This window comes from Telopea speciosissima, chromosome 2 (genome assembly GCF_018873765.1).
Source record: "Telopea speciosissima isolate NSW1024214 ecotype Mountain lineage chromosome 2, Tspe_v1, whole genome shotgun sequence".
Classification (NCBI taxonomy): Eukaryota; Viridiplantae; Streptophyta; class Magnoliopsida; order Proteales; family Proteaceae; genus Telopea; species Telopea speciosissima.
The window spans coordinates 71,156,465-71,168,760 of NC_057917.1; the positions used below are offsets into that span (position 1 = coordinate 71,156,465).

General features: G+C 38.1%; 2 protein-coding genes across 2 annotated transcripts; both read left to right on the top strand.

The window, feature by feature from the left end:
• The first annotated feature begins 3,855 nt into the window (after positions 1-3,855).
• On the top strand, positions 3,856-4,943 carry LOC122651625 (transcription repressor OFP8-like). Its single transcript, XM_043845091.1, has one exon. It carries the CDS (start codon positions 3,884-3,886, stop codon positions 4,772-4,774), a length of 891 nt encoding a protein of 296 aa, XP_043701026.1. The 5' UTR covers positions 3,856-3,883; the 3' UTR covers positions 4,775-4,943.
• Positions 4,944-11,272: 6,329 nt separating this feature from the next.
• LOC122651069 lies at positions 11,273-12,050 on the top strand. The gene has a single exon (XM_043844404.1). It carries the CDS (start codon positions 11,408-11,410, stop codon positions 12,044-12,046), a length of 639 nt encoding a protein of 212 aa, XP_043700339.1. The 5' UTR covers positions 11,273-11,407; the 3' UTR covers positions 12,047-12,050.
• The last annotated feature ends 246 nt before the right edge of the window (positions 12,051-12,296 follow it).

Below are 12,296 nucleotides of genomic sequence, written 5' to 3' on the forward strand. Positions count from 1 at the left end.
ATTAGTCATCTTAGCCCATATTAAATGGAGTAGTATTTCCCCTTGGGGGAATAAGGGTGGATCCGCTAAAACCCCAAAATTGGGATCCTGATCCTCTACTGCCGAGCTGCCCGGCAAGACTCTACTGCCAATACACAGCAAGGCGGTAAATTACCACCTTACCCCTACCCTAGCGTCTTGCCCGAGTGGAGGTAAGGCGGTCATTTATTGCCTTGCTATGCCTTGGCAGTAGGGTCCTGCCGGGCAGCTCGGCAGTAGAGGATCCAAATTGCAAAATTGACCCATTTCATTGTTACACGGGATGGTTATGGGAGTTGATTTTGGGATCGATTATTACATAGGTCATGACGGTTTTGGAATAGGTTATCCAATGGATCTAGAATCAAAAGGCCAATAAGGAACTGGCTAGAACTGGAACCACCAAGAATGTTTTAAGATGCATCTTTAATTATTTAGGGTTAGTTGATATTTAATAGTTCTAACTGATAAGAGTTATGTCGGAATAACAAAGAATGACAGTTCTAGGTCCCAGTCCCGGTTATTAGTGAGATGGGTCAATACCGGTTCTTAAGCAGTTCAAAGCGCTATAGAAAAGGGAGATGAACTTTAATCGTTTGTAATGAGCTGGTTCCATTATTAGTGTTGTGGATCTTCTTACTATCATGATAAGGTGTTCCCTTACCTTAGAAAGCAACTTAAGAATATGAAACCATAATGAATTTCATGGTTTTATTTCATCAAACTTCCTAAAATCACACGTAAGCTTTTTAAAATGACAATTAAGAATTAATGATGACCAAATAAATAAATCAATTTTAGTGTTATCATTAAACAAGTTCATAGAAACAAAACTAAAGGTCCATCAACTGAAGCTTCTTTAAAAGAAAGTACCACTCAAATACATCAAGCTACAACCATAAAACTTGTACACAAGAACAAGTAATATGCCCTTTGGATGGGTAATAGTGGTTCCAATTCCATTGGGCACGTAACTGGTATTTCGGTATTGATACCATCAAGAATCTCATCTCATTTATTATCTGGTACCAAAATCAATCCGAACACCATTCCATTAATTAATGAGACACGATTTCTAGTTCTGATCCCAAATTGACATCCTTAAAGGATATACTTATATTTGAGTGTTTGAATGCCCCCAAACCATTACAAAATAAGAACCAACTCATTCCGTTATTAAACGAGATCAGATCCTAGTTTTGGGACAGTTTAGTATACGAAACAGTTATAGGATTACCCCCTTGGACTGAAACCCATACGGACCCAACCCAGTTACCTAGAAGCATCCCATTTGTAAGGGTCCATGGGTCCACATCCACTGGATTCCAATCCAATGGCAAAAAAAGAAGAGTCTTAACATGCATTGGGCATCTCTATTTGAATTAAAAGAGAAGTTAAGGACTCCATGGGAAGAAGATTAATTACAATTCTTGAGGATGGTTTTGGTGAGCTTAAATTCTAGTACACAACAAAATAAAAAGACAAAAAAGTGGAACTCAATCTCAGAAGTCAAACCCAAAAAACCGTCTGGGCTGGGTCATAGGCCAACTGGGGGTGATTAAAGTAGACTTGAGTCTAAGTCTCTTGGACCCATACCCCACAGTAAATAATAAACAAAGAAGTGAGTTGAGATATTCAGAGCCTTTTTCAAGTTTCAAACGCAATCTTCGTAAGAAACCAGCAAAAGTGGGTGATGAGTGTATCTCTTTGATGTGTTCTTCTTGTCACAGAGCTCACCCGAAGATTGAAAAAGCTGAAATTCTTAACCAGGATTGTTTTGTAGCTTTTGTTGGTTACTTGCTTTGAGTAAAGGGAAGGAGATACACTCACTCGTCTCTCCGTTTGAGTGCTTTTGGAAGTTTGTTGGTGTTGGGATACCCTTTATGGAAGTCAAGAAAGAGAGAGAGTCAGCCATAGCCCATAAGCCCATAAGAACATACTCTTTCGTTTGGGATGGAGTTCTGTCAAAGAATCAATCCCTCGGTGATCCAAAACCTCACCCTTACACTTTGTCTCCAACCATTTGTATCTTCGAATAAGACATTAACATATTGACATGTGTTTGGGACATTGTGCCACTAAACAACGTGAGAAAGGTGACAATATTGCCTTTGCTCTTCCCTCTCACATTTCAAAATCTCTTGGTTACCCAAAAATAAACATTTCAAAATCTCTCTCTCTCTCTCTCTCATATGGGTTTCCTTAATTATAGGTCTTCTTCAATTCATTATTTAAGAAAGAAATAATTCTCATATTTCAAAATCTCTCTCTCTCTCTCACAGTCTCACTAAAGGGTTTGCTTAATTATAGGCCTTTCAAGGGGTATCTTCTTATAGAACAAATGGGAAAGGTCACAATACTGCCTTTCTTACATTTAAAAATCTTTCTTTCTCTCTCTCTCTGATATGGGTTTACGTTATTATAGGTGTTCTTTATTATTTAACAAAGAAATTCCAAGTGGGGATCTTCTTATAGAACAAATAGGATGGGTGGTAGTTTCTAGGGGAGAAATTGACTACTCACTCACTCACTGCAAAATTATTATGAGATAATTATGAAAAGAATGTAAGAGGAGGTCTCACCTTGATTACCCAACCCAAATGGTCACACCATCTTCCTCAATAAGCTTCCATCTCTTTCAATCAAATTCAATAACCTATTTGTTGTACTATTCCAAGGAAGGTGAGCCTCAGAGCTAGCTTCAGAACTTCCAATGCAAGAGAATGGAAGCCCATTTCATAGAAACCCAAATTAGATATACAAACAAGTCTTTAGCTTTAAGCAATCCATGTGGGTAGGAATATTTTCCCTTATATTACACACTTCTCTTTTTTGGAAATAACTTACTATATACTCATTTAATACAAACTTACAAAGAATTTATTTAGTTAACATGTAATAAAAATGGAATTATTCTTGTACCTTTTTTTTCTTTTGGAGGTGGGGGTTGGCAGTGTGGATGGATCAGTCACTAGCTACAGTTGCCATGGTGTAATTCTATCAATTCTTTACCCAAAAAACAAAAAAGTTGTAAATCTATCAATTTTCTTGTTCTATTGCCTCCTTTTGATAGGAAACCAGTTCCAGCATACAAGAATGCCTACAATGGTATCAACAGCGCATCTCAAGCACGGTTTCGAAAAACTGGAATTAGATCTCGATCGAAATTCGAATCAGCTGAGCCCAATCTTGATTCTGGACATTCCAGAGCGGTCGATTCTAGTTTTTCTGGGATCAGATCGTTGGATTTTCGGATCTAAGAGACTGATTCTAGGGTTTTTTGAGACCGATTCTGATTCAAAGTCTAATTCCGGGTTTAAAATCCTTGATCCCAAGTAAGGGCCATCCTTCGATTGGAATATCAACTTGATCATAGAATTTAAAGCATCTGATGATTATCTTGTGAGGTTAATACTATTTGATTAAAGTTAATATTCCATGCAATCAATCTAGGTATTATGTAGCCTACTAGTTTAGAATATCAGCTCTGCATTACCTTCTCATCTTTCAATTTTATGCTTAGTGGACCCCACCACCCAAATGTATACCTATGGTATTAAGGTAGGCGAAATTTATTGACTAACCAAACATAGAAAAAGTTTCTGAAAACGCTACCTCTCTCGACTTTTACAATTTGAAAAAAATATACATTTTGGGTGCATTGCTAACAGCTTTTTCTTACGAGGACAGTGGAGACGACGAAAATAGTAAAAAACTATCCAATCCCATTTTTTAAATTTCTTTCTTCCATTTAAATGTGGAGGGAGGAAGGAAGGAAGAAGTAATGTACATTTGGTTTCTTGCTTATTTGTATCAATAGAGAGGAATCTCCATTAGAAACTCTCTGTATCTGTAATTTACTCTAATGGAGGGAAGATTCAAGCCACGACTCTCTCGCATGTTCCGTGCTTCATTTGGGTCGTGTCGATCCCGAAACATAGTCGATTTCATCGAAAAGCCGGTTTTCGTATCTCAAACTCGCCATGATTTCCATCCGCTCGAGCTTCTGTCACCAAAAGTTCGAACTTTCCCGTCCATGTGTAGACCAAGAAGAACGGAGACAATGGAGTCAGCTGCAGACGATGTGTTCGTGAGAATGCAGGTGTTTCAGAGGTCAAAAGTGACGGAACGAAGCCAATGCGTCGGGTTTGATGACGCCAAGGAAGGAACTTGTGCCCCTGCATTACCTGTTTCGCCATTGAATTCGTATTACGAGATTGAGGAATTTGAAGCCAAAGAGGGACGAAGAAAGGCGAAGAAAACGAAGGGGAAGAAGAAGAAGAAGACCCAGAAAAAGATAAGCAAGAAAGAAAGACTTCATTTTGACTCTTCATCAGGAGAAACTGACAGTGGGTGGTTCAGCAGTGGAGACGAGACCGAGACATTCTTCTCTTCAAAAAGTTTCTCCTCTGATTCTTCTGAGATTTACCTCCGAAACGAAAGGATTTCTCGCCGGAAAGCAGCCGAAGTCCGACGGAAAAGAGCTTTGAGAAGGAATTCTGAAATGGGTTATAGTTCAATTGACTCAGAGGCCAAAGTTCAGGAGAGCTTTGCAGTGGTTAAGCGTTCGAGTGACCCATACAATGATTTCAGGACTTCAATGGTGGAAATGATCGTAGAGAAGCAGATATTTGCAGGAGAGGATCTGGAGAAGCTCTTACAGTGTTTTCTGTCTTTAAATTCCACTCATCATCATAGAGTTATCGTGGAAGCCTTTGTTGAGATATGGGATACTCTGTTCTCTCACTGGTCTTGAAGAATCTGCCAGTTTCTTCTTGATCTTTTTATTGTTTAAAAGTCTTCTCAGGAAAGTAGTCATTTCTGTTTAATTGTTGCTAACTCTGCAAATTCTGTCTAACTTGTCTTTCTTCTTTCAATTCTCATCTTTTAACTCTAAGCTAAACGATTTGTTCCGATCTTTTCTTTTAACTCTTCTAGCTTCTGCTTTTTAGCTTTTGAGTTTTTCTACAGGGAGATCTGTTACTGTCTAATAAGTTATCTAAAAGACTAGAAGCAGAGGAGTAGCTAGCTCTTTCTTTTGCTTCTGAGATGAGATTTTGTTTCAGTTGTGAGGTTGGTGTGGAAGAGTAAACGTCAAAAGTTGTTAGACAATGAAATGAGTTCTTATACCGGACTATACAAGAGACAACCCTGCTCTGAAAAAGTTTTTACAGCTTCTCTTTTTTAAAAAAGGATTTTTTTTGATAAGTTTTAATGGTGGTCTTTGATTATTATTTAACCCAAAATAAGAAATAATGAAAAAATAATAAGCAAACTAATTCCTTCTGTTTGTTTGAGTTGTAGTTTGAACTAAGATTCACTTTCATACAGCGGCTTACCCACCTCAAACCAATATATATTTTGGCACAGTAAGGTTGTTCCATTGTGATCTAGTGGTTGTAAGGTTTCGTACATTATGACCCTCCATAGACCCTGCAACGAAAGAGCCAAGTGCATGAGGTACATCCTTTTTAATTTATTTTACAATGAAACTAAAAAAGAGAATCCCTTCACCAATGGTGATGTGAGTTCAATTATATATAAACTCCCATTCTTTATTATTCATGATTTTGAAATACCCTAGGTCTTATTATTCTTACATGTTCCATTAGTAAGATTTCCTTGCTGAAGAAGAAGTCTCTAATTACACCACCTCGTTGGAAGTGTCATATATTATTGTCTTGGAGTAGTTTGAAAAATCCAAATTAATAAGCAATTTAATAAAATCTCTTTAGATGCATAGTAAACGCTGATTTTGATAAAAAAATTCTTCAACATAGTATCAAAGTCCAAATTTCATTATTATCCTTCTTAATTTGTTTATGCATATGAATAGCTACAAGTGAGAGTAAGCGTTGAAACATTGAGAACCATAGAGTTATAGTCTCACACCTGTTTGTTCAGATACTTGGTTTCTTCATATATTTGAGGAACTTTTTCCACCAAATGCTTCAAGATTTTAGATTAGGTCCTCCAACAAAGCTCAATTAGTTTGTGAACGATATTTTTAATGCCTTAAAGTCTTAGATTATATCCCACAACAAAGTTTTATTGGTTTACGAATGAAATTTGATATTAATACTAAATTGCACTAGGAGAAAGAAATTTGCTTTTTTCTTGAGTTTTTTTTTTGGGGAAGAGTTCTCTACTTGAGGGGGGGGGGGGAAGCATGGACCCTATGTGTGTGGAAGCATCAACACGGTGGACATTTCCACCTTTTTGGGGTCTGGGTGGTCATTCACCCCTGTGTGTGTGTGGGCACAGTGCATGCTATTGCTCCCCCACCAAGTTTTTGTTTTTTTTTTTTTTTTTTTTTCATTTTGTTTAAAAGAAAAATAATCCCTTTTGTCTGTGTTTCATTGGTTCAATGGATAACTACGTCCATTGATATAATCCCTTTATTTATTTATTTTTCATTTAATTTGTTTCTTAAAAGAAATTTCTCCATTTCCCCTGATATAAATTAGAATTAATGATCACCTATTTGATTTCCTTTTATTGTAAACAGTAGTCTCAATCACATTTGGGGCCACCAAATTGCACCAAGTAGGGAGGGAATAAGGACTTTTCAAACTTTTTGTTCCTTCTCTTTTTTAAAATCTACATTTCTTATTAGCAAAGACATTTGGAGTCAAGTCCGAGATTGAGAATGGACAAACTATGATCACCGAGTTTATTAAAATAAAAAATGGAGAGAAATTCAGAATGGACTAATAAAGCCAAAAGTCTAAAAACCCAAAAGATGCCATTACTAAGAGAGGGATAAGTTTCCATTTCCCTGTTTTACAGAGTTCGCAGAGTATCTTATGTAAAACAAAATTCCTTTTCTATATAAGTGGACTGGTGAGGTGGGAGAATAGGAGTGTGGCAGAGAGAGAGAGAGAGAGAGAGAGCAAATTAATAGCTTTCTGCTGCTTGCAGTGTCTTTTAAGAGAGCTCATAGAAACGACCCTTTTTGGTTGGATTGATGAGATATATAATATATAAGAAGAATTAAGAGGATATAGAAGAATTATTAGAGGAATTCCATTGGGATATGCATGGAGCAGCTTTGAAGAATGTTTCTGACTTTCTTTGTTGCAGATGAGATAAGGGCTCCATTGCTGTAGATGATGAGGGCCGGAGTACTACTTTAAGACACAGATAGTGATGTTTCATGTTTGTTAATTGGTATTGAATGGTCACCTTTCGAACGATCAGTTTAGCCACCTTTCCTCTCTCTCCGTAATGTCTTTTTACTTCTTGGGTTTTCCCCTACTTTAGGTTCTCTCTCTCTCTCTCTCTCTCTCCCCCTCTCAAATACTTTAAACAAAAGGAAGAGAACTGATGACGACCTTCAGAAGCGTAACCCGTGAATGACAGATTACTACTCAGTAGAAAATCTCAAAATGCTGATAAATATTTGACCATTCTATCTTGTTCTGAAGATTAGGGGTTCCTTTGTTTAAAAATGAAGTTTCACCAAGTAAAATTATAACAAAACTAAATTATAAAGTTTTTACAATTATTATCAAGAATAGTTGTACAATTAATGGGCACAACATCACTGCCAGGCTGGATGTTCCCATAATTAATTTAAAGGGGTGTTCTTTGTCCGGGAGCGTGGCCTACACCAATGTCCCCTAGGTCTATCACTCTCCTCCCCCAATTGAGGAAAGATTCCATTTCATATCCAATTCCCGGGCACCTCCAATTCATCTAATAGGGGGGAGTGGATCCCACCTTGGGCAGTGTTTTTGGGCAGGGGTATGGTGGTCATTTTTGCCTCCATATGAAGAATTAGAGGAATTGGAAGGTGCAGCGAATTGAAGGGGATAATGATTCGTGTCAGCGTAGGCACTCCTGGATACTAAACAAATTTCATTAATTTAATAATAAATGGGGATTGCTATCAGATTGCGTCGCCTTACAACAATGTGAGGGCCAATGTGAGCACACACACTATAAGACATCCACAGGGGTGGGATATTGGCATCCCAAGGGGCGGGGCCATCATTTCACCTTCCGTGTCCAGGCGCTGGCGCCATGCAGCTTGGTAGGGATATTTTTTCTTTAATAATATATAAAAATGGGAAAGAGAATGCTACCTAGGAGCGTGCAATATGCTGCCCCTGCACCCAAACAAGGGACATGGGAAATGACCACCACCCCCGCATTGAAAGGTGGGGTTTTCCAGGGTGTGGTGGTCATTTTTGGGATGGACAATTTCTTATGTATCAAACCATAGGTATTTTGTTGGTCCATAAAAATAAGCACCAAACTAATCAAAGATGGCAAGAAAAATTATCAAAAAATGAAAATAAAAAATGATACCAAAGAGGTCCTTAATATGAAATTTGTACTAATATAGCTGATACGTAACATTATTGATGTCGAACGACTGATACCATCACCGATATCATGAACTAAATTCATGACGGAAACTCCATTCCCTCTCTAGGCATAATAATATAAGGGGGCAGCTTCTCATCCTTTTCCCGTAAGAATTAGAGGCGTCTAACAGATCAGGTGGGTTAGGGTTACCTTGACGTCAAGTTTTAAATTGTCCAAAATCCTTGAAGAAAAGCAAAATTTTTTTTTAAAAGCCTTTTGAAGTGGTACTTTGGATTTTGAAATCTTGGGCAATGGTTGCTACTTGCTAGTGGATATTGAAGGTATAGTTTTAGAGACATTTGGATTTGAAATCTTGGGCAAATAGGTGTTAATTTTTATTGAATGAATCCTACTTTTTTGCTGGCAAAGAATTGAAGGTATCCTTTAGCAAAGGTAGTTGGTGCACCCTTAGAAGGAGAGGTCGTTTCAACTATGTCCCTTATTTTTCTGTTTCATGAATTGATGACTTGTAAGTCTTAATTGTCCCATAGAATTAAAGTTTTTTATATGTCAAATTTGACGCCATATAGTGAATTGAATGATCTTACTCTAGTCTTTTACTTAAACATTCTTGGCCTTTCCTATAGTTAAAACAGAAATCACAAAATTAATTTATTAATGTGTTTAAAACGGTTCAAAATTTAAATGATACCATAGAAAATACATTTAAATATTTAAAAAATTGCAAGGGGGGTGGGGAACAACATGGATTTTAAATGTTTATATTTGAAAAACACGAAAGAAAACAACACTATACACAAATAAATTGTGTGACTAACTAATATCTTAATTAGTTAAAGGGAAGTGTCGGAATGACACGAGTCCAGATCCTCTGGTATGGCAGGTGTGCGGTGCACATCCTGCGACATAGCAAAGGCCATTTTTAAATGTTTAGATTTCTTTTTTCTTTTTTACCATATCAGTATTTTAACTAACCATTATCTGTTTTCCAAGTCTTTTTCAAAGTTTCACCACAAAAGAAAAAAGAAAAAAAATTTGAATTAATATGATGAACATGGAGAAGTTAGTTTCGAATGGAAATTTTCAAAATTAGAAGTTAGTTTTGATGGAAATTTTCAAAATTATCACCAAAATTTGAATCTTGTACTTTCAAATTTGTTCCCAAGGAGATTAACAACTTAACTGTCTCTCTTTGGCTAGGAGGACACTATTTATGAATCCAATTCTGAATCATTCATATGGATCGGGCTTCTCTATGGTGCAGGGGTGCACCGCACATCTTGAAGGAGGCACCACAGATCGCCACATGAACGGGCTCCCCTTTGAACGGCTTGGAGGCCTTTCTCCATCAGATGTGGTCAACTTCGAACCCGTTTAGAGGCGTGTGCCTCTTGTTAAACCTCTTGGAAGAACCTTTTCTCCGGCAGCTCGATGGAACTGCTTCACTTGCTCCCTAGTTAAAGGTGCTAATCATTCCGATTCAAGTTATTCGGTCTTGTTCTGACTTGGTTAACGTTTTGATAAGGTGCAAAGCACTTCGAACAGAATAGAAATCAGTTAAAATCAGAATCGTTTGTATTTGATCCGATTTACTGATTTTTATTTGGTTTTCTTTATCAAGTTGACTCTCGGTTTAATGTGATTTGTAGTGTTGGTTTTGAAAACAGTTTCAATGTACCTTTAATTGGATTCCTGTTAAACCTGATTTGAGAACATGAACAAATAAGTATGAATAACTAAAGCTTACTATTTCAATATGTATTGTGGATTCTCTCACTGTAGGTTCTAACATCATAAAAAGTCGCCTGGGCCCGTGGGTTTGTTTGGCTGGTTTAGGATGATGTGCTTCGCTCATGGTGTCCCAAATTCAATTTCCCACAAATGAAGGGTTACACGAGGTGAGGGAGAGAGAAATGTTCTCTTCTTGAATGAGTCCGGGGGATAGGCCATTTTATAGGGAGGAAGAGAGAGATTGACAAAAGGGGACAGCCATGTTATGGGACATGAAACTTCTTTTTAAGTTTTTGGGCCCAAACACATAGCAACATGAAATAACCACCCTGTCCCTGATTGGATGTTTGTGTACGTGCTCTCATTGGCATCCACACGGGGCTGAGGCTGTGGCTACGCAACCGGGCTGTGAGAGTCTCCTTCCCTTTTTTATCAGAATTTGAATCCACCGTGGCTCAATGGTTCTGATGGGTCCATCCATCCATCAGGTGGGTCACTCATATCAGATGACCACATTTTCAGGACCACTTTAATACATCCCTCGGTAGAAAAGAACAGACAAAATGATGTCTCGATCTAGAGATGGAATCTCTAACCATTGGTTCAAAAGAGTTCTTAATCATTGTCCTACTATGATTCTGCGGTTTAGTATCTTCCAATAAGGACCTAGGTGGTTTAGATAGTCTGAGAAGTACTGAATCAAGTATTAAATTACTCCTATGTCCTATCAGTGATTAAGAGAGAGAGAGAGAGAGAGAGAGAGAGAGAGAGAGAGCCACCTGCTCTGCTCTTCATTGCTTCCTTCCAAATTCCAAAGGGGGCCGCCGCTTCTACGCTCAACGCTACCAACTCCACAACCAAAATTAAAAAAGTAACAAAAATAATCTTCTAATCGAAAGTTCACAAAATCAGATTCCATCGTCCTTTGGCATCTTCTTCTCCAATGTTAGTTAGACAGAAGAGAAGAGAGAGCAGGTTTTGAATTCAAAGGAAAGAATTTGTGGAAGGCAATAAAAGTGAGGAGACATCTTCTTCTGTTGGTTGGAGCCTTTGTCTTATTCCTTGGACCCTTTGTCTTTCTTTCTTAAGGTAAGCAATGAAAATTATTAAAAAGAAAGCCAAAAAAAACATCTCAACATCTCCACCTTCTTATCTCTAAAACAAAAGCAATAGAACCCACTAGAATCCAAGAATCCACAGTGTCTGTTGTGTTCCAGACTTCATGCAACGGGATAGATAGGTAGATTGATTGGGAAGAGACAGAGAGAAAGAGATAGGAGGAAGAAGATCATCTAACCAGGTAAGCAAACACCAGCGTCACAAAATGTTGCTACGGAACTCTATAGCCAAGACGAAGAAGTTCTTCCACAACACCATCCAAAGCTTTAAATCATTTCTGTCCACTGGGTACCAGAGGCTACCCAAGACCCCTCCTTTCAATCCCTGTTCTTGTAACACCAATTCCCATCAAAGCTTCAGAGAATTGGATAATAATTTCTACAGAGATTTCTCCAATCGATGGGATTCCTCCGATCTGGAAAAGGCTAACAAGAGAAACAAGAAGAAATCACCACCCATGTCCAAGAAACAATTGTCCATTGACGAAGAAATCAAGTACGGAAGAAAACAGAGCCCGGCAAAGGTTAGGCATGTGGAAGAGAGAAGAACAGAGACTGTCGAAATGAGGAGAGCCCATAGTCATGGAGGTGGAGGAAAATTAGGCTCTCACACTCGCAGTGAGAGCAATGTGAAAGAGAGAGAGGGCCAGTTAGTGGTGTTTCAGAAGCTGAAGGAGCTGGAGATGATGGACGCTAGCAACATGGAACATGTGTTAGACATAGAAGAGGTTCTGCATTACTACTCTCGACTCACCTGCCCTGCCTACCTCGACATCGTTAACAAGTTCTTCATGGATATGTACTCTGAATTCTTCCTTCCTCAGCCTCCTTCGTCGTCGTCGTAGTCACAGATTCTGATGGATGATTCCCCCATTCAATTGTTGGCATTCTCTGATCTCTCCAATTTCTTGAATGCTAAATGCTGATTTCATTTGAGTGAGTCATTTCAGCCCTCATTCAAAACCCTCTATTTATTTTTTTCAATTTTTTTTTGGGTCTCTGTAACTTTTGTTGTTGTTGATGTGGTCTCTTCGGATAACCAGGCCTAGGCCATGTTTGTTTTTGGATGGAAGGAACCATGGATGTAGCTTTTTG

Bases quoted from the DNA above. Each gene is read 5' to 3' on its own strand.
- LOC122651625 (XM_043845091.1), top strand. From the start codon at position 3,884: ATGGAGGGAAGATTCAAGCCACGACTCTCTCGCATGTTCCGTGCTTCA.
- LOC122651069 (XM_043844404.1), top strand. From the start codon at position 11,408: ATGTTGCTACGGAACTCTATAGCCAAGACGAAGAAGTTCTTCCACAAC.